Source organism: Excalfactoria chinensis, chromosome 1 (genome assembly GCF_039878825.1).
Source record: "Excalfactoria chinensis isolate bCotChi1 chromosome 1, bCotChi1.hap2, whole genome shotgun sequence".
Lineage (NCBI taxonomy): Eukaryota > Metazoa > Chordata > Aves > Galliformes > Phasianidae > Excalfactoria > Excalfactoria chinensis.
Window position 1 is genome coordinate 169,704,058 of NC_092825.1, and position 23,376 is coordinate 169,727,433.

General features: G+C 36.3%; 1 protein-coding gene across 9 annotated transcripts in view; it reads right to left on the reverse strand.

The window, feature by feature from the left end:
* Positions 1 to 23,376, reverse strand: part of GRIA4 (glutamate ionotropic receptor AMPA type subunit 4) — a 213,909-nt gene that overhangs the window by 38,162 nt on the left and 152,371 nt on the right. For 8 of the 9 annotated variants that reach the window (XR_011902624.1, XM_072326689.1, XM_072326690.1 and 5 more), the window contains exons 10-13: positions 16,131 to 16,337; positions 9,244 to 9,614; positions 7,765 to 7,963; positions 1,814 to 2,061 (exon numbers count right to left, since the gene is read on the reverse strand). Coding sequence is in view for 8 of the 9 variants with exons in the window: in XM_072326689.1 (XP_072182790.1) it covers positions 1,814 to 2,061; positions 7,765 to 7,963; positions 9,244 to 9,614; positions 16,131 to 16,337 (1,025 nt within the window). In the remaining variant the exon portion in view is untranslated. Of the gene's footprint in view, positions 1 to 1,813; positions 2,062 to 7,764; positions 7,964 to 9,243; positions 9,615 to 16,130; positions 16,338 to 20,514; positions 23,372 to 23,376 lie in introns of those variants that run through there. The other variant, XM_072326694.1, reaches the window with a different exon arrangement.

Sequence of the window (23,376 nt, forward strand, 5' to 3'; positions counted from 1 at the left end):
TTGACACAGAATAACTACCACTGGCTGCTAATGCTCAGGATTCTGATGGTGTTGAATACTCAGCAGAAAATACTGAGAAGGACTAAAGAGCACCACAAAGCATGCTCAGGGCAAACAGACCACTGCTAGGATATATACGTGAGCAGCTAAAAGAAGCCTGCTCTGACTCTGGGCACTTTGTTATCTTTTAGCTTTTCTTGCAGCTCCACTCAATTGCAGTGCCGTCTAGCACTTCTAGGTGTTCTGCAGCACTGAGAGGAGAGATAGTAATATATTAAAAATATCAAACTAAAAATATGCGGCACTGTGCTTTGGAAATAGATAATCAGTCACCCTTTTTATTACCTATTGCCTTCTGTTTTTACTGCCCTGTGAGTTCTGGACATAATTTCTTTACAATTAGTATATTACTGTTGACATTTTCTGTCTCTCATCTCCTTATGTTCTCTTACCACTCCATTCAGTGGCAAAGGTGTCAGTTTTTAATCTGAGAGGTACTGAATGTTAAGGACCAAAAATTAATATCAAATCCTAGAAATAACTGATATTCCCTTGCATGTACACCCCTTCCCCCCCCCCCTTTTTTTTTTTTTTCCTGCAGATGGACATGGTGATATTTCCATTCCCATCAGTGTGGTGCAGCTAAGGCTTGACATCTGTGGTATTGTGTGTAAGTTAAATCAGTGAGTTAAGAGCTAACCTAGTTAACTGAATAGCAGTAAAGATGTTTCCTCTGTGGTCACGAATGTAGACAGGTTTCCCCAGTTACTTCCTGCACAAAATAATGTCTCCATTTGCACCTGCAGCACCTTCCTCATCTCACTAGTGACTGTCTTACTGGAGACTGTTTTAACCCCTACTTGTGAGCACATTAGTGAAATTGCTGCAGGGGAGTGCTGGTTGTTCCATGAACCATTCACTCTCCCAAATCCCATGCACCCTATTGCTGCAAGAAGTCACAGGCCATATTCCTTCCATCTGCTAGTCCCTCTTATGCTCTGAAGAAAATTGGCAAGTCTACCATAGGAAAATGACAACATTGTTTACACTAAATGCTGAGGACATCACAATGGTAAATATTGCCAATTCTAACACAGAGAAGTACCTAGACTTCTGTTTCCCTGAGAATACAAATGATCAGCAAACAATGTTCTGTTTGTGAATCTAAAACTCTCCTAAAACTGTGCTTTATACCAAGATAACAAAAATGTGGGTGACTTTGAAGGCAGTACTGAAATGCATAATGTTGGAAACAAAACCTTTTTTTTTTTTTTTTTTTTTTTTTCTGAATAAGAAGGTGCTTTAAGAAAAGCAATTCAATTCAGTTGCTTTAATGAAAGAACAATTGCCTCTAAGTGATGACAACTGAAAAAAAAAAGGTGTTAAAAGCAGCTTCTTTTTCAGAAATCGACAGCCAAGATCAATGAACAAAACATAAAATGTAGGCATTATTATTGATGCAGCTACTGATGCAAATAATGTATGCATAATACTCTATAAAGGGTTGAATCTAATGAAAAAACCTGATGAAATAGAATAGCTGATGTTAATTCTATTGAGGCTGACTTCAAGTAGCTAGTGTTCAACCAGTTTGGTTTTTATATGGCCTTGAAAGATATGCCAACTATAGCTGTTAAATCCATATTGCAATTAGGAACTGTTACCTTTGCTGATCAAACAAAATATGAAATGGAAGAAAAGAAAAACAACATACCATGTTCACACACAAAACAAAAAATAGCTATATCAGGGACATCAGGGAAGGTGGAATACTATAACAACACATTTTATATTGTTATACTATTCCACCCACCTTAATGGAGAACCCTTCGGTGTGGCTACGCCATAGCCTTTCGAATCCAGATTTCCTCCCACTTTCATGGTGTCACAAGGCTTTCGTTGCTCAATGTATTCATTCATGGTGGACTCCAGCAGGAAGGCAAACTTGCCCTTGGATTTGCGGACACGAGCTACTCCCTCTGCAGTAGTCCTAGTGAACACTGACGGCTCTGCTGATTTCATGTAGGTCCACATCTTTTCATACACTGCTATTTTAGATCTCTGGAGAAAATTAAAAAGAAGTTAGAACAAAAGAATGTTGCAACATTTCAGAGTGGTGCTGTTCAAAATAAAATCAATCACATTTTTTCAAATAACGAGTATTGGGAAAATCTGACTGCTAAGGGTTTCCTTTGAATCCAATGATTAGTTAGGAAAAAAAAAAAGGAGACATAATAATGTAGATACTGTAAAATCAGATATCACTTTTATATCCTGTTAGTCTCTTGCAGTTACAGAAAAATAACTGCATAGTTAGGGCCCGAATTTACTTTTAGATGAAAGCAGTTCACACAGTAAATGCTATAAGGAACATTTTAGGAGCATTTTAGGGAATTGTGTATGAAAAAGATACACATAAAAACCTGTATGGAGAAGAGAAATAAATAAATAAATAAATAATTCCTCCATAGATATTGAGCTGTGTCTTGAGTTAATTCTCTGCTCTTACACCTACTTCTAATGTCATTGAAAACACAATAGCTAAAGTAATATTTCTGTTTATTTACAATCCTGAACTGGTTCAACTTCAACTGAAATTCTGCACAGCATTTGAAGACATGGTTCATAATAAAAGATGAAAACAGAAAATTGTAAATTGTACAAAATATGCTGCTGAAGGAGATATAATGCTGGGAGCATTTGGTCTTAAACAAATATTAGGTATGTTTTTAGAACAGTAGTTTATAAATAAATTGGATTTATATCTAGCAAGTACTTGGCTGGAAAATGTGCTTGCTCAAGGAATGTGCAGGAATTCATGACTTAGCTGAAGATTTTCTCGATTGGGATTGTGTGATGTATTCACAAATAAAAAATTAGGGAATGATAAACCTTAGGAAAAAATAAAATAAAATAAAATAAAATAAAATAAAATAAAATAAAATAAAATAAAATAAAATAAAATAAAATAAAAAAATAAAATAAAAAAATAGGGAAAAAAAACATCAGAAAGGGAAGAATTTAAACTTGGACACCACAGTGGTGAGAGTGCTATCAAGATCAGAAGCTTCCCCGTGCCTGTTGCATTAATTCAGCAACTCCTCTGCTCCATCCAGCAGCATGGCAGTGGACCACTATCCAGTATTTTTATTTACTAAGAGAGGGCATTCTAGTGTGTGGGGAAAAAAAAAAAAAAAGACTCTTTCTAGCTGTGACTCCAGTCAGCTTTTCTTTCCGTCAACAAGAATTTCAAGCAAGGTGAGATTTCGTCTGTCAGTCCATTCCTATGCTGTTCTGAGCACTGCAGGAAAATACTTATTTTATTATATGGTCCCACAATGAAGGAAACAAAAAGATCTTAGAATATTTAAGCAAATATAAAACAATGTCATCTAGGTATTATTTAAATGTGGAATGACTTAACGAATCCTGGAACCAAGACTTATGCACAGGTTAAGAGTAATTTCCCTGAGCAAATACTGACTGATTGTATTACAGCCTAGAAAAGAAGTTGTTAGGGAAGTACATCTAACTGGAAAATAAGCATCATTTAACCAGAAATTTTTGATATAAATGCCATACAACAGAACATCATAAATTATCCATGCTTTTTTTAGTTTGTCTACTTATCCCATTTTGTCCATCAAACACAATAAAGCTTAAATTGATAATAGTTATATATGTCCATAATCACATCCTAACTTGCTGCCACTGTAGACACAGCTCCTTTTCATTTACATAACAGCGGCTAAGAGCAGAGCCTTAGCCAAGACATCCATGTCTTTAATGAATCAGGCAACATTTCAGGAATATTTACTTCCTTTTTTTTTTACCTTTACTTCTAATAATTTCTTATATCTTAACATTCATTTCATGAAGTAAAATTATAATAGGTCATTTTCATTCAAACGTCCTAGAAATGTCACAAAAAGTACTACTATTATTAACATGAAATTATGCTCTTAGTCAAGTAAAAAAAAATAAGGTTTCATGTAAGTATGTTTTTTCTGGATTTGAGATAAAAACTACAAGAAAGTCTAACACGACATCTGCTCCATGAGGACATTATTGTATCCATTTTTGTTGACATTCAAATTGCGCATGTCAACCCAGAGTGAAAACTGAAGATATTCCATATTAACATCTGAGAAACTTTAACAGCCTTCCCCTGCAGTCAGTCAGGATAGGATGATTTTCATGTAGGTTTTTTCTGAGACTGGTAAAGGTAAACAATCTTTCTCTTGAGCAAACTGCTCTGGCAGTGCAACTCTTGTTGCTTCCAAAACAGGAAATAAGGGTAAATAGTTGATGGAATCAAAGTCCTTTTTTTCTTTACTATGTCTTCAAAACCTTTTTGTTTTCAGTCTGGATTTAGAGCAGGCTGAATGTGTGTTCTGATTTTCTGACTTTTTGATAAGAATGACCAAATGATAAGAAAAATGTCCTGATGGATCACAGCCAGTAATCACTAAAAGAAAAGTTGCCCATGACTCTAATTCTAAAACTGATGATTGCTTCTGACAACACATACATACAAAATAAATAAATAAATAAATAAAAATTGGGAAACAAGTCTTCTTGTACTATTGTTTGAGGTGGGGCATGAGTTTGTGGATTATACAAACAGTGCTTGTATAAATATTGTCTGTCAGTGATGTTTTATCTTTGTCCCTGTTTTGTGCAAAAAAATTTAGAAATAGAATCATCATAGAATGGCTTAGGTTGGGAGGAACCTTTAAGATCATCTATTTCCAACTCTCTGCCTTGGGCAGGATTGCCACACACCAAATCACACTGCCGAGGGCAGTTCTTCTTCTTGGCAGCCTGTGCCAGTGCCTCACTGCCCTCTGTAAGTAATTTCTGGATATCCAATCCAGATGTTCTCTCAATGAGATCTTCTCCCAGTCTGTACACATCATATATCTGGGACTGCTCTGATTCAAGTGTAATACCAACCACAGTACTATCACCGAAATTTAAAACCATGTGATGACAGGGGTTTGATTATACTTTTTTTTTTTTTTTTTTTTTTTTTTTCCTCTGAAGTGATCAAAATAGGATAAAACTTGATAAAACTTCAAATTCTGTATCTGAAAATGCATCCAGTACTTGGGATTGTTTTTAATGTACTCCTTTATGGCTGAAATAAAGACAAAAAAAATACAAGGACTGCTCAGAAAGTAATGCCTCCTATTTTGTTGCATTGGCCCATGATGCCATAGGCGGATATTGGTGGTATGACAGTCAAGGCTGAAACTTTTCACCAGTATTCCATTCAGTTTTGCTGCTATGTGAGAGATGGCAGCAGAGGGGCAGTCTGACAAAATGGCGTCTGGTGTGGAAGTACAGATTAAGGATATTTGGGTGAATTAATTATTTCATGCTGAAAAAATGTCACTCATTGACTTTCATTGACACTTGAACATTTGTAGAAACCAAATAGTGGACAACAGCAGAGTGAGGTGATGAGAGATGTGTTTCAGCAGTGGTACAGTGACAGTGGGTCGCCTCCCCTGGTACATATTTTTACAAGGTTTTACTAGCATGCAGGTTCTTGTGAATCGCTGGCAAAAATGCAGAGCTTATGGTGGCAACTGTGTTTTGTAGCTGAAAATTTGCTCCATCAAACTTTGTGATACTGTGCTCTCTCAATCTGTTGTAGTTTTCCTGGAAATATACAGGAGGCATCACTTTCGGAGCAACCTATGTGTAAATATGAATTTTTTTCTCTAAACACTATAAGATTAAAGTGAAAGAATATCATAGAGGGCAAAGAATATTTTTCTTTTTAAGGAGGGATCTTGCCACTTGCATGAATGTTTCTGTGCTTACAGTATGATTTCAAAGAACCACAACATTCTTTTGACCAAGACACCCTTTATGTCACAAGACCTGACCTTTTCGTTTCTTGACAGTGGCTTTTGAAATTGTTTGGAAACCCTCAAGAAAACAACCACATTCCTTAGTTCTGTTTTACCCCCTTCGGAATTCTTTTTTTGTGTACAGTACTGCAAGTACTGTATATTCCTGAGAATGCAAGAAGTGAATAATTAAAAATTAAATAAACCTGCTCGTTTCTCAGCACCATGGTTTTAATTATCATCACAGCTTCATGCCTGTTGGAAAAGCTACTGAAATGCATACATTTTAATGGACTGAAACTGGAATTCTCAGAATTAAATGCCAGAATTTGCACAAAGTGAACTAAGGTTGAATCTATGGGTTAAGCTTAGATGAAGAAAAATGAAAAGGAATTCTGAGGGATTATGCTATTTTCTAGAAAATAGGAAATCCAGCCATCTCAGGGATTACAGCTTTTCAGTCTTCAGATAAGCTCCCTGTTTCTGAAAGCCACCGTTTTGGCAGGTTTCTGATGTGAAATCAGGGCTTCCAGGAATAAAAAGCTGTGTTTCTACCACCTCGGGGATAACAAAGCCTGTTCTCAGAAAACACTTGTATCATTGCATTTAGGTGTATAGCAGCATACTTACTGTGCAAGAAGACAGGTATAGACACCTGTCCCTGAAACATATCCATCTAAAAATGAAGTACCAAGCACCCTAGCCATTTCTGATGGATCACTCTAGAGTTGGTGTAAAGAGAATGGTAGTTTAACAGGTGACTTATTTCATCCTAAAACTCTTGTCCCAGTCAAGATGTTGTATCTACAGAAGAAATCTAGTAAGCCCTCTTAAGAGTAAACTCCCATAAGGCACCATATTTTTACAGCTTAAAAGTATGCAAGAAAATATCTGCAAGTTTTCTGTGGGGCTGTATCTTACAATGAAAATATTATTTCACTACAGACTTTTTGGACAACAGTCAGCAGCTATCTTTGAAATGATATTGTTTGCAGTTCCATGGAGAACATGGGAGCGTCTGACACAGAACAGTACCCTTTCAATAAGACAAACTTTTCTTTCTTCTAAAAATACCTTAATCTGTATCTTTCATATAAATATTAGTCTTGACAGTCTTGAACAATTTAGTTACCAAAGGAGAATTACTGGCTTACAACATTTATTCAAAGCCATGTTCAAACACTAAACTCACACACCTTCAAATGAAAGTTTAGCTTTCATTTGCTGGAAATGTGAAATAAAGCAGGAGGGGTTATTTATTATGAACTCTTGATGATGCCGAGGCTCCCTGTCTACATGCCAACTACAGATATATAGGAAAACAAATGAAAATGAAGTAATCAATAGAGACAGCACAGACATATGAATGGGTATTTAGGCTATTTCCTAATGCTTCAGCCTGATCCCTTCAAATTATATTTTCTCTTTATTATTCATCTGAATGTCTGCAAGTTAAAAAACAAAAAAAAAAAAAAAAAAAAAAAAAAAGCATTACCTATCCAACAACCAAGAACCTAAAGCAAAATGCATGCAGCCAAATCCATAAGTAAAAGTGAAACCTGCAAGACTGCATATTATCATCATGGACTTTCAATGCTTCACATCATTTCAGTGCTGTAGCTTCAAATGAATCAATAGTGCAATGCTGCTTTAATTATCACAGGCTCCAGTATCGCTCGGGGCAACACTCCTCTCCAGTGTGACGGGATCAATAAGTTTTCCATGAATTAAAATAACTGAAAATTCCAACAAAAGGTGTCAAGGGGTCAAAATGTAGATTAGGAATTGCATGAGATACAAACCATATTATACATAATTGCAAAGTAATAGTACTTCACCCTTTTCAAGTATCTTATCACAGTGGTCAGTAGGGAAAACTGCTCTAATGGGTATGCCAACTTACTCTGAAGAACTCTTTGGTTGACCCTGAGTCCAGTGTCCCGTAAGCAATTTCAGTTTGTTTGGCAAGGTCTTCTGCACTTTCTATGGGTGAGACCATTCGCTCAACAGTCAAGAAAGCAGCGAGGTTAGCAGTGTAGGATGAAATAATGATGAGTGTGAAGAACCACCAGACACCTCCAACAATGCGACCTGAGAGGGATCTAAACATGAATAAGATAATGCACATTTTCCTGTCTCTTCAGCCACAAAGAAAGAAAGAGAAAGAAAAAAGGCACCATTATTACTGAATATGTCATTACATAACAGAGAATGGGAAGGAGAGTATTCACATTTTAAACACTAATATACACTTTTTAATCTTAATGACTACAGCATACACTCCACTACAGTAACACATATCTCACAGACACAGAAGCATTCATTTTCTATGTTCCTATTTCTGGAAATGCCTAGCATGACAAAAACGTTGTCAAAAATCCCAGGTAGGTAATTTCATTTTTGAGACAAAAGTAAAGCATAGTAGTTGCAAATCAGTAGCTTTCTCTTTTTTCTCTTTAAAAAAGATTTGCACATGCAAGATATTGGTTCCAGGATTAAAATGTTTCTGTGACCAAAATAGCGTATGTTCAGTTATCACAAGGACTTATCAAAAATCCTGAACGCAACTGTAAATCTCAACATTTCATATGTTGTTATTTAAGAAGCAGACAATTTTGTGGTAAGTTATTTATGATAAGTAAAAGCTAAAATTTCCATTTTGCCACCTGAAATTTGATGTGAAGGCTGCTGAACAGGAATGTACATCCAGTATTAATCAACAGAAATGTTATTCCTGACTTGAATAATAGCAGAGCTGGAGGTCAGTTCTGAATACTCTAAAATCTTATTGCTAATTCAAATTTGAAAGAACGTGTTATAAATTAAGTTGTAGTTACTGCACATTAAAGTTCCAGAATATATAAAAAGGCTGAGAAATTCAGGACTGAGATCATATATTACATCTGAAGTAAGACACTCTGTAAGGCCTAGCTTGGCACTACAGCATGGCTTTCACAAACAGCTGGTCAAATATTATCTCTCATGTAGATACTGATATTCTGGAATCAGTGCTGCAGAATTTAATAGGGAACAGAAATGGGACATTTGTTCACACAAGGTAAACAGCATAATAGTGTGTATTTCACAACTGTAATGCAATAGAACTAATTTAGCAACAACACAATTCCTCTGAAACCCACACAGTGGGCTTCCTCCTGTGTGTACCTGTTGTTTCTGAGAATTGTTTGTGATTTATGCGCATTGACATATGTAAATAATAATGGCTGAAATTCAAAGCAGATTTTGTTACTCTTATTATAGTTATTAAAATAAGAAAAATGAAAAGGCTTCCTAAAGAATAAAATTTGAAACACTGCCAGAAAAATAAAAGGGAAGACAGTGTTGAAGATAAAATGCAAACATAAAAAGATTTGACACAAACCTTGGGGAAATATCACATCCTTGTTGCATAAAGGCACCCAGGGAAAACCAGAGGCTGTTGAATATGCCAAATTCATTGGGAGGCTGATCACTGGGTCCTTCTTTCCCATCCTCTGGTTCTTCTGTATGCCATTCATATGGGCTAAACCTGCTAACTAGGAACAGGACCACACTGACACCAATGTAGGCAAAGACTATGCACATCCAGATCTCATATGCCAAAGGATCCAAGAAGGAAAACACTCCTGGTTTAGATTTCTGGGGCTTTTTGATCATAATGGATATCCCCAAACTCATAAAAGGCTTAGAAAAATCAATGACCTCTTCTCGTACCAAAGTGATGGTCAGAGGCGCGACAGCAATCTCTGCTTTCTATAAAGAAAAAAAGAAATATAGATGTATAGATTAATTGGATTTGGTTTGTAGACTCAGCTAAGCAGGTATGTTATCAACATCAGGACACTGTGGCTTACATGTTCTTTATACTGTGCTCCTGTTTCGTACTATCACAGTCTATATTTACCTGATATGCTTTTAGAAAAAGAAACATATTGCAGAGTTTTGTTTTACAGAACTATAGAAACACTTAATTTTCCTATTAGAGAAGACTCAGATCTTATAAAGGTAGACAGCAGTCTATGTAGGTCATTTTAGGTATTAATTCAAATTTAAAGAATTTAAGGAAGGATTCAAAGAGAAAAAGGCCTTATTGTCACTAAATATATTGTTATTTTTTATAAGATCCTCGAAATAGTTACTTATTATCATATTTTCATAAGGAACAATCATTGTTCTGCACACGCCACCTCAGAGTCTCACAGAAATTCTAAACTCCATGAAGTAGCAAAGGTGATAAATTTATGCCACAAAACTAAGGAAGACAACTTGGGGAAAAGATAGTTCAGTATGAAGGAATCAAGTTATAAGCAGTACAAAAGGCAAGTATATGGAAAATAGGATACAAAACAGCCATTAAATGATAAAAACTTTGTTGAATCCACTTCCATTAGAGAGAATATTTTAATAGATCTCTTTCTTTAAATATGTTTATGTCAGACTTTAATGAATCATTACTGATGATAATGATGATTATGGCTGCTAACAATTATGTTTGCATTAACTACAAGGTATTGTAACTGCACTAATTGTCTATTCTGTAATCCAGGGCCAACATTATACTAAGGTTTGCTCCTTGTCCTATGAACTAAAGCTGTAATTACAGGAGTACCCTACAGGGGAGTTGTAAAAGGAAGTGTAAAAGGATAAAAAGAGTGTAAAAGGAACTGGGAAGAATATGCACCAGTGGCAGGGGAACAGGTGTGCAGAAGCTGATGGAACTTCCTCTCATTCACCCTATCATCCTGTTACCCTGTCCACAGCAGGGCAGTTGGAACTGGATGATCTTTAAGGTCCCTTCCAACCCAAACTGTTCTATGATTCTGTGATTACAACAGTGCTATCTTCACATGCATTCATAAAGACGAAGGCTAGCCCAGGCTGTCTGGTTGAACCGGACCTCTTACCTAATGGGCTAAGGAGGATATCTTTAAGAAATACATATTTGAGTTGCGACTAAGGTGGACTCACAACATGCTTTCTGCAGTGGCTATATTCTGCTTCAGATCTCAACCCAAGAGATATTCTGCATGTGTTTCCCCCCATTCCATCCCCAGTCACTTTCATGGGCACAGCTGAGTTATTCATAAACCTCCATAATGTAACAGTCTTCATTTTCTTTTCTAAATACGCATTTTACTTAAATTCATCTTACAGAGTAGCATATTCAGTTACAGTACATATCTCACAGATTATCAAAATTTAAGCATGTTTTCATTTTAGCAAGTTCTTCAGGACATAAATACTGAGAAAAATACAGAAGGACGTATTTAAGTCCTTGAAATTTCAACAAGATTAAAATAGGCAGAAAACTAAGAATGTGCTTAAATAGCTTGTCTAATCCAAGTGTTATATAAATAGCTTGTGTGACAAATTAAAATTGAAATTGAAATGTAGGATTTTTGTCTTCTCTAAACTTTAAAACAGATATATGCATTTAAAGTAATATTCCCTTGTTTTTTTATATACTAAGTTATACTTAGCTATACATATTTTATTGAATTTAATTTTAAACTAATTTAATGTAATTATAATTTAAATCTATATTTGCAGCTGTATAATTCTGAATACATTAAAAGAAGTGACTCATTACAGTGCAATAGTCCAAAAATGCAAATTCATATTTAAATTATTATATATTAATCATTGGGTTATATCTGTCATTCAGAAAGAGTTGTGATGCAAACACTTTTCCCAATTTTATATAAAGAAATTACAGTTTAAGCAGCATAATTAAAATCATCATTTTGTAAGTGTGGCAGTCGTTATTTCTGGTGCTAATGTCTGGGGTAACGCTGATGGTAACACTGCTAATTCTCTGCATTTTAAATTCTGTGATACTAAGCATTTTTAAAAATCTAATTTCTGAAGTTTTGTGATTATAGGAGTCTGACTAAAACAGGTAACATTTTATTAGTGAAAGATACAAAGACAAATAATGTCGAAAACGTATTTTTAAATATCCTGACAAGTATAAATTGAATCTAGTGTCTGTAATCTAAGGACTGTATGATGGTTTGGATTACAGACATTGCTGTATAGTTCTGTATTTCATCTCACCCATCACTTCACTCTTTCTGGACGGATGGCTTCCATCCTTAGAGTAATTGCTATTTATAGTCCTAAATCTCAAGTTCTGTGAATGACTTTTGTGGACTTCTTAAAACCAAATAAATGAAAGACTCAGGGAAATTGTGATCTACTACTGCTAGTTTTTGTCATAGTCACATAGTAGTATAGTATCTTTGTTAACACAGTGTAAATGCACAGCTTGGTTTTCAAAAGTGATGCTAAATCTTGATTTTCTTGTGAGACTGCAGATTATGAATGGTTTTAAAAAAAGGATCCTTGAGAGTTGTTAGTTTTTATGATGTGAGGTGGAAATGGGACAGCACCACTTTGGTGCTAGCTGTGGAGATCAATTTAAAGAGCTAATTAGCACATTGTCATTGTATGCAGAACACTGGATGAGCTGCATCTTACCAAATTAAAAGGCCTGCAGAATGAGCTGTCTACACTACCCTAAGGAGTTAAAGAGGAGGACTTATCCCATTTCACTACAGTTGCAGTCTGATGGCATATGGTTCATAATGTAGATAAACTTTTTTCATGAAAACAAATGTAAATGAACACAGCTGGGTCCTGATTGGATGCCCAGTATTTGGAAAAAAATTCAACCTACCCAATCTGATCATATTATTATTTTTGTGTGGCTGTTTTGTGTTACATTGAGGCCTACATAAACTCCTTGTTGCTGAAAGCTAAATAGCAACAAATGCTGTCCATTAAAAGCATCAGTGTTTATGGATTTAGATGATAAACAGTATAACAACACAGCAAATTATTCATGATCATCTTCCCAGTGATATCTGTTTGGACAAAGACTAATGACACCTCACACCTGAAACAACTCTACCTGTAATGGTATTTCAATCTAGGCTGCACACTACTGAATGCAGATGGATTCTGCACTCTTCCAGTTTAAAATAATGGAAGAAGATTAAGCCTGATGGTGCAGATTTTCACTTTTCCAGAATGTGTTATTGCAACCTTTAAATAAAATTTGTGCTCGGTGCAATCTGTATGAAGGTGGTAGAGATATCTGAAAAAAATCATAAAGGAAGTAATTTCAACTGTGGAAGCACAAGGCTTCTCAGATTTTAAAGAGAACTGTGCTCTGACCCTTTGTGTGAAGCAGTGCAAGAGTAGCATATTCCATCAGGGGAATAAATATTTAATCAAGGCTGATTGTCAGTGCATTTGGAAACACCTGTTATACATGCTTAAAGGTATTTCAACCTCAGCTAGTGTTTCTTCTCTGAGTGAGCTAGTTATCAAGGGCTACAGAGCCCCACAAGGGACTACTGAGGGCACTCAGATACATCAGGAACAAACGAGCAAGATTTTCTGATGGCTTTTCAAATCAAAATAGGAAAATAAATCAATCCTTGCCATGACCTTATGTACAGTTATAGCAAAGCTGCATATCACAGCACCTTATCACACTGTTTTCCCTGTGACATGATGGAAAAAAAAATGAGCTACAGAGCTCAGGTAGCAACCAAGCCACTTACACAGAACCTGAAGGTGTCCATGTACCAGAACAACACAAGGTGCATTTGAGTTTAACTAGGTAACATGGGATTAACTGGCACATGCACTCACCCTTAGCAACATGAGCAGTGCTACATGGTACTGGGGTTCTATGCAGGGCAGGAACAGGAGCAGGAGAAGCAAGGACTGTCCTGCGTGGTGCAGAAATGCTTCCACTGGGTGGCACAACACTGTTTACCCTTTAATATGGTTGGCATTTAGAATCTGTAAAATGTTTCTCAAGCAGGTCGTCTTGTTAACTTGCTAATTCAGTTGCAAATTTGGTCTCAATCCTGGCTGCATATAAAAAACCCTGCTTGAAGCAGAGCCAAACACTCAGACTGTGATTATGATTTGCGGATCTACTGGAGAGGATGAGTAGCCCCTTACAGGAGAGCTTTGCAGGAAGGATGGGCTGATTTTCCTGCTTTCTCTAAGTGGGGACCTGCTGCTGTGTAAATCATCTGGCAAGGACTCAAGGAGGTTGCAGGGAAAATGGTTTTCTTGATTTCCCTGTGGAAATTTTAAGTAGCACACTTTTCTGCATTAACAGGAAGAACAATCTGTTTTAAAGCTACATCTGTAAAAGTAAGTTGAACATGGCTGGCGAGCTTCTAGCCAGCTGGCACAGGACAGGCTGTGTCTCTGCCATGAAAGTCCTTGAACCTGCAAGCCAGAATGGCTGCACTCAAACTACTCATAGGGAATAGTCTGTCTCCCATGCTAGTGTCAAGTTGGGACCAGAAAATATTTTGGACAAAAATAAACCATTGACTTTGTATATGATAATTTAGCAGATTAGGCAAGAGACCTCAAGTGCCCAGAGGCATTCCCTAGTACTACTGATATAATGAGATCGACACTACCAATAGGAGCTTTTGGGTGTTGCAGCAAATACTGGGCAACAGCAGAGTAATTTTAGTTCTTTTAGGTGAAAAAGCAGTCCTGAGAGCTTTCAGATTGACCATCAAACCTCTAAAGAAAGAGCCTTCATGTCATTCTTCTCTGTTCAAAAAATGAAGTGCTGGCCATGTATTGTGGGATGTCTTCTTCAGTCTATTTGCAACAACTTGCCCATGCCTGGGTGTTTCTTTGTTTTCACATATATCAATAGCAGCAGTCATAATCTAGGACTGGCATGAATCCCTGTCTAAGATTCCCAAATGCACTTTGTATGTTAGTCTATTACTAGGGATGGTTGTGTTTTATGAGGTTAATTTTTCAAGATAAGGGAAAAAAAATGATTAAAAAAGCCCACCAAGAACCAGCCCACAAATGACCAGGAAAAAGTAAAAGTGTAATTTCAATTTCCCTCTATGACTCTTCTCTAGTTTGTAAGCCACTAAAACTCTGCTATCAAAACTCTACAGAATCTAGACAAAGGGACTTTCTCTCAATTTGTAAAATGTCTCAGATATTTTAAAAGAAACTACTGATATAAAAGTGCATAATGGTCACATCTATGTGATGGTTAATGTAATTAAAAGCCAGAAAAGAATTTGCCTTAATTTGGGTAGGATGTCTGAATAACCCATGATTTTTAACATTCTGAGAGTTGAGCTGCTCTCTAAGGCACCAAAGTAGATACAGGCACTTGGTGATTTCTCAGCTTTTCCTCTGTGAGATTAGCTTCCAGGAACACACAGGAGTTTGTGACACTGATATAGTCTTCCCATTCCCATGTCAAGGGGAATCACCAAACTCAAGGACATTGTTTCCCATACTTATACTGTACAAAGTCTATTTCACGTTATGGAGATACCAGAACTGATGCTAGAGTAAAATACTTTGACAAAATCAGTCAGCTTTATGTAGTTGACCAAACAGAGTGGGTCCCTAACCATCATTGTGTAGTCAAGGCTCTGGCCAGAACTGACACTATGGGTAGACCAGCTGTTACTCACCAGTCTTTCATAGAGGTGCAAACATGAGACATGCTCAGTGATAGAAATTTTCTCATCTAAACAACTTCAGGATTTTTTTTATTCCATCACTGAATGGTTATCTAGAATTTTGGATCTGTTCTCAATACAAAAAGCAGCAGCTGGAGCAACCAGAAAACAGAGCTCTAAGCTTTTGTTCCTTCTGGTAGCACCAAATACTACAAGTATTTCTCTTGTGTTTCTTGGAACTATTCACAATTACAACTTTGTCAACAGATTTCTTAACCATCATGCTCTTTCTAAAGAATACTTCTTCACATCAGAGCATACTATATACTGTTTCAGTGCATATTTTTATATTCCTATATGTTGTTTATGTGTCCTAACAAATGACAATTTCTGACACTAGTCAACAGTCCTATCTTTTTCAAAAGATATGCCCTGTTTCATGAAAATGAATCAATGAACAATATTCTTCCCAACTAAACTTTACAATATATCAAGAATGGGTGGTCTCAAAATTGCTCTATTACTTCGAAGAGTAACAAAATTTTAAGGGATGTGAAAACTCCGGATGTTCTAATGTCACAAGGTGCAAAATTTGCATGAAGCTATTTGATTTTCTCTTGAAAATATATGAAAGCACAGAGATATGAAACAGAATTGTGTGTTGTTTTGTTTTTGTTTTGTTTTTGTTTTCTGTCACTTCAAACTCAAATAAAACACACACATACTTCCTAATTTATGACTAATACTACAGAAAATTAAATCCTGCTTCAAAAATTGGTATGCTTACCCCATAAACAAGTTCTCCCACCATCCCATTCCAGATTTTTGTCTCTGGATCCCTTGCTCCATATTTTCCATCAGGAACAATTGCAATTTTGTACTTGATACCAATATGTTTTGCAATTTCTGATGCCAGATCTACACAGTATCCTTCAAACTTGTCATTCCCTTCAAACGTATCATGGTTTTTCTTGAACATAACATATGGGGCTTCCTATAATGAAAGAATTAGAACTGTAAAGGAGAAGTATACAGAATATACTCAGAAAAGCAATGTGTAATCTACTGACTGAACATCACACTTTTAATCAAAAGTACATGGATATTATTAGCACATTTATATTTAAATATATGAACTGAAATCCTTCCTGATATGCTATTTACACTATAATTTGGTTGACACATTTCACAAACTTTATCAACCTTTACAAATAATAATCATAAAAAAATACCAAAATGTGTATATAATTTTTACATTGTGCTAAATTAAAGATCTTGGTACACTATATAGTGAATATAAAGTGCAATCAGAGCTTGTGTCTGTACAATGCAAATGACAGAGATAATACAAGGTATAAATTACACTTTTGACTTCAGTGAGTGCCATGGCTGTTCCAAAAGTAGTAGCTTCTATTTTATGATGTCGGTCCATGATGTCAGAGGTTGATGTTGATGGTATGGCAGTGGAGTTTGAACCTTCCTGCCACAAGTGTATTACATTTTGCTGCTGCATGACAAATGGCAGCAGAGGGGCAGTCTTACAGAATGGCATCTGACATAGAAGTGTCAATGAAGGAAATGTGTGTAATGGAATTCCTCCATGCAGAAAAAAATGGCACCTTTTGACATTCATAGACACTTCTGAACATTTATGGAGACCAAAGACTGTATGGCAGCACACTGAGTTGACGGATGGTGCATCTTAGCAGTGGGGACAGTGGGTCACCTCAGTTGGTGCAGACTTATGCAAGTGCAACATGTAGGCTCTTATATAGCTAATGGTGGAGACTATGTTGCAAAATAGTGTTTTGTAGCTGAGAATTTGCTCTATTAAATACTGTTAGTGTGCTTTTTGTATCTGTTGTAGTTTCCACAGAAATAAATGGGAGGTGTTAATTTCAGCGCAATCAAGCTATATCCTGTAACATAACTCCTTTGTACATAATCTCAGGTGCACAGCCTGAATTACCCACTTTGTTGAGGTTTAAAATACAGTTGCTTAGAGGCTATGTACATTCTAGTGAGAATATGGAAAAATGTTCCATAGGAAGCATATAATCTGCTTTGAATAAAGAGTGCATATTTTACATGGTTTTTACTATGAAACTAAGTAATATGCATGAACAAGCATAGTATAAAGCTGACTGATATTAAGGATGCATGTCAAAATATCAAAATACAATTTTGGTTATTGAGTGCCATTGGAAAGAAGTGAAAATTGTTTTGAAATGTGAATGTTAACATTCTTTGTAAACCATGCTTCCCCAATAAAAGTGATGTGTGACTGGGAAATTAAAATCATATTTTTTTTATATTTGTCTCTGTGAGGATTCAGACTTTAGCAATCATTATGTCAAACTATAGTTCCTGGTGGTATTTTAAATGACTTCACATAATCCATATTAATAGCCAGTTCCAGATAAAATATTGTCACTAATGTCATCCTTTTTTTGAATTTACATCATACAATACTGGCAACTTCAATTTTCTCTGAGGCTATAGCTGTGCTGGCTCTTGGCAAGCTTTTTAGACACTGACCTTGGTAGTTCTCTGCCCTAGTCACATCTTCCCTACATACCTAATTAGTGCACAAATAGAATAAAGGTAGATCGAGAATTTGTTCGACATGGTACTACATGAACATCAGTGTTATGCAGCAGCGATTATGTGACCTATATTCAGTGTTCAATAACAAAGGATACATGGCATTAAAGGAGTAGTGAAGGGTTACATAAATCAATTCCATTTATTTTTTTTTTTTTTTAGTATGCCAGATAAATTTCTTCTTTCAGATACAAAAATGTGGCTCCTGTTATCTGGATCTGAACCTACCCTAGAGAAGAACTTCATAGGCAAGTTTGAACAGTATATTCAACTTACTATTACATAGTGAAAAGGCAAAAAACCTGGAAGAGATTATATATCTGGGAGGCACTGTTCCCTTTATTATGTAAATTTAATTCCAGTGCTAAATGTGCTCATGACACACCCCAGTGTAAGGATGGCAGAAGGGAGCTTTGTGTAAAGAGAATGGAGAAAATTATGTAGTTCATTTACTTCAGTGTGACAAAAAAAATATCCTAGATTAAATAAAACAGCAGGGGTTACTTAAACAAAGATATAGGTTAGTAAGAACTGTGGGAGTATTACATTCTCAGATGTATCCCCAGAAATCTTCCCCTCCCATCATCTCCTTGTGGTATTCTCTACTAATGATGTGATTTTGTGGGCCACAATCCTTGAGTGATATTTCAGCACTGGAGGCCATTTATGCATTACCACCATTAATTCCATTATAAACTATATTGCATAAAAAAGTGTTTGCAGTGGTCACATTCATATGCTACCTGGTTACTTCACTCCTCACCATGTATACACTGATATATGTATACACATATACATATATACACTAAACTGCTGCCTGCACATCACTGATAGAGCTGCTACAAAAAATAAAATAAATAAAATAAAATATTCATTTCAATTGCTTCCACAAAACAAAGCAAAACATACTTAATTCTTCCTGTTAATGGCTACATAAATCCTGGCCCTCCTCCCTCCAAGCTCTTTGAGGGATTACCAAGAGGGGGACAGTGAGGTTCATTGTCACCCTCTCAGTAGGTGCAAACAGTAGAGTCTCCATCTCATGGAGGGACCTATTAGTGTAGACTCACTTGGCCTGAGTTTTGGCAGCGATCACTTGGGTGACTTGAATGATCAATTTTGTTTCACTTCCCTTCTGCTTCCCTTTCTACTCATCCTGATCTTATTGATTTAGAGTAAAATACAGCAAAGACCATCACTTATATTGTGAATCTATTACAGAGTGAGGTTGTACTTGCTGTAGATACTCTACAAGAAGACAGTTGAGTGTAATCTGTCAGCACAAGGCAATATAATTAAAATTGAGGGGACACATATTTCCTCTTACTTTCCCTTCTATCTATTATACAGAATAAATAAATTTATTTAATTTTTGTGTCTACATTATCTACCCATATGAGATGTGTTTTCAAGGTAGAATTTGATGGGGGAATGTGGATGGGACTGAACGTGGCTTTCTGATAAAAGACTGCAAGAAAATTCAGATAGCTGAGCCAGTTTCAGTTTTGGCCACATCAGACTTTGGGGCTAAATCTAAGGTGGTGTGCAGATGCTATTGCAATAACATCAGGACACTGGAAGGCAAGTTTTACTGGCTGGCTAAGAAACAACTGATACAGATGAACTTGCAAGGCCATGCTGCAAAGACAAAAAACATCTGAATCAGTAGCATGTACTCAGCTGCATATTACATTCTACCTGTGACACTGAAAAAGGATTATTAGCTCTGTACAGTCGATTACAATAGCATTTTCTAAACCAGTTATAATGATAGTGTAACCATACTGGTCCAAACGTTTGAGAGATGCAAGATATCTGAGAGAAGGTATTATCTTTTATTAGATCAGCCAAAATAGTTGAAGCCTCTAAGAGGGGTTTTTACTGTTTCCAGTTAAAGCATCTTATATAATAAAAATATTATTTCTCCCTATCAGCTTTTTATTTACTACATTTTTTGAACAATAAACCCTTAACTTGCTGATGGAAAGCACAGGTTTGACTTATTGCTGAGTGAGGCTCAATCTCACGATACTTGCAAGATTGCAGCTGCTTGATAATATTCTATTTTGTAGTAAATCAAGGAAAAGTCCACATCAATGACTAGCACAGGAACAGATATTTGAAATGGTGCAAGCTTTACTTATATAATTCACAATTTTATAACAATACTTAACATATGTAAATACAAGTTTATGTCTGCAACAATTACTTTTATAGATGAAAACAAATCATTTCACCACATTCCCATAAATTCATGTGTACAGTAAAATGCTCACAAGTGATGATTCATACTACAATGGAAGCTGGAGAATGTAACTAGTCCAAATATTAAACAGATCTGTGTATGCTTTGCCTACTGTTATGAAGTTAATTCAAAATCTTTAAGCACTGTAAAAATAAATTACAAAAGTGACAAATATTTGTGCAAGGAAATGTCTCATTTTGTAAACAGGAGTGGCACATGTCACACTTTATTCTGAAAAAAAATAGAAGCCAACTGAACTTTTTTTTTTCAAAAAAGCCAAAAACTTCTTTTTTTTTTTTTTTTTTTTTTTTTTTTCTTCTTTCAGAATGAAGTGTTCAGGATTCAGTTTGAAGTCTTTATTATTGTCATGCAACAAATGTTATTGTTTTTTTTCCACTCTACTGAAGAATTTAATTAATAAATATATTTTATGAAAAAATATTTTCTATTATGAGAAGATCAAAGAATTTTTGAGGTAAGACTCAGGCAAGCGTACACCAGTCAGACGTAATAGAGGGTTACATTTAGTCACCTTTTGGAAGTGTCTGTCATCTTGGGTGCCCTATGGTAGTCTGCCTGCCACCCATTTGACATTCTGCAGGTCTGGGTAGCTCAGATATCCTCAGTGTTAGCCACCTACGTATGGATAATTGAAACAATCTCTAACTCTTTAAATACTTTCATGAAAGCTTACACACTTGGGGAACAACTCATCCCATGTGTGAAGCATCATACGGTAGTATGTGACCACATGGACTGGTCACATACGGCATAAGACACGCAGGAAAGGTTCATCCTGCTGTTATAATTACAGAAATGGGGGTAGGCAGAATATCCTACAGCATCATAAATGTCACTGCATGCTTAAAGTGGGCAACTGAATTGAGACCCTCTGTAAAGACATCTACATTTAGATGGCACAGTCTTGAATGAGATCTTGCCATTCAAGATTAGCCTGCCAATGCAAAGACTATCTTATTAAAATTCTGAGCTGGAAGCCACAATGCAGACACAGCTCATTGTATGTCTAGCTTTGGTTCTAGAGAATTTTTGTGATCTTTAGTTTTTGCAAGGTACAGCGTTTGCATCGTGAAAGGGATAGAGAATCTGGGGTAGTCATCCTGTGTATTCTAGTTCAGCATCTCAAAGAGTGATGAGGAGCTGGAAGGGGCTGTCCATGGAAGGTGTAGATGCCCCATTTCTGGAGGTGCTCAAGGCCAGGTTTAATGGGGCACTGGGAAGCCTGATCTGATGGGTGGTAGCCCTGACCATGGCAAGGGAATTGGAACTGGGTGGCTGTGAAGGTTCCTTCCAACCCAGATCATGTTGTGATTCTGTGACCTCACCACCATATTTCTTATCTTGCTAGAACAGTGATGATTACTTTTCCTGGCTGAATAAACCACTATATTTGCCTTACTACTAGAGAAGATTATACACAGTGTCTTTACTCCAGCCATATAATGAGCTCACTGCACATCAAGCTGGGGCCTCTGGGGGGATAATACTTACTTCTGCACACAGGGAGAGGATCTGTCCATGCTGGGAGGGCCAGGCATGCAGGAGGACATAAAGCACATGAAGTGCAAAGCACACAGCTCTCCCAGGAATTATAAAATTCAGGGGTATGTGGCAGCTGGTAGATTAATGTAAGTCACTGCCCATGTTGCCTGCTCACTCTGGGATGCTCCCTCACCACTTGATTATTTGATGATAGGCTGAGTGTTTACGTGCTGAACCAAATCTGTACAAAAAAATTCTACATGCTCTTACTACAATACAAATGAAGACAGCATTTTGCCAAGTAGAAAACCCTGTACTAGGTTCTTTGATTGCAGAGCTAGTTCTTTATAATTCCATAGCCATACAGTCATGTTACAGTGAAGTAAGCGTAGACACACAAAATGTGAAGAACAGAAGGCAAATCAACTTGTGCTATTTGGCTTCAGGCAAAAATTAAAGCAAGCCATGCTGAGAACTTGTAAACTTTTCTTACTCTGCCATGACACCTCTCTTTGAAGACTGAAAAGTCTAACAGCACTGACTGCAGAAGGGTTTCAGTTAAATGCTGGAAAATATGCATGCAACCAAAACTATATGCCATCTACAATGGTTCAACCTGCATTCAATGTGAAGAGGACAATGAAGAGGTCAAAAACTCACTGTCTGGTGAAGAGTTGCTCTAGTTTTTTGTTTGCTTGTTTGGTTGTTTGTTTGTTTGTTTGTTTGTTTTGTTGTTTTTTTTTGTTTTGTTTTTTGTTTTTTTGTCTAGGTGCATGATTATATGCTTCTGAATATTAAATTAATTGCCCCAATAAGTCAATATTAAGAGTCATGGTTATAATCTGCCTTCAGAATTGTATGAGCAGCTCCCATTGGGGTCAATGAGAGATGTGCATGACTAACTTGTGGCAGTATTCACCATATATTCTGATTCAAACCAAATTCTGATATATTTCTCTTGCACTGTGATTTGAAAACATTGAAAGGGGACACTTTTGGTCAAGAATTAGTTCTACTTTTAAATAACTGTATTTATCCCAAAATAACATGCTGCATAAACAGAGGGCATGCTTTGGAATATTAATCCAGCTTTTTGGTTTTGAAAATAATCCCACCAGTCCTTTCAGTGCAGGGACTGGAAAAGTTCTTTTGAAGATAACATTTATTATGTACATCAAAATGCTTCAATGCAAACAGGACAGGCAAGATAACACATTTTAAAAGCTTTTGTGTTTTTTTTTTTCTTTTTTCTGTCTGGCAAACAGGAACCTTGTATATTACTTTTCATTATTATTTTTTACTTGCTTCTCCTAAGCTTGAAACTATTTATGGAAATTACAGTACTCATGTATGGTAGCTTCAGTCAAAGATATCAGGATTGGTAATGAGAGGAAAATTTCGACTGAAAGCTTGTTATTCACATCATTCTCTTCTCAGCTTGGCAAAGTTGAAGGTTAACATCATCTGTTCTATACATTTCAGATTAGTCACAGAACTTTTCCTGGTGGTTCAGTGCCTGGTCATCCAGTCAGAGGAACAGTAATCCATATGGAAAAATTAGCTCAATGCTACTAGACTGGTGGTTAATACTTGAGCCTTAGTTAGGAATGTTCGCAGCATCTTGGGACTCTTTTCTTCCTTGATCAATTTCTTAAAATAGGATTCTTCATCAGAGGCTGAA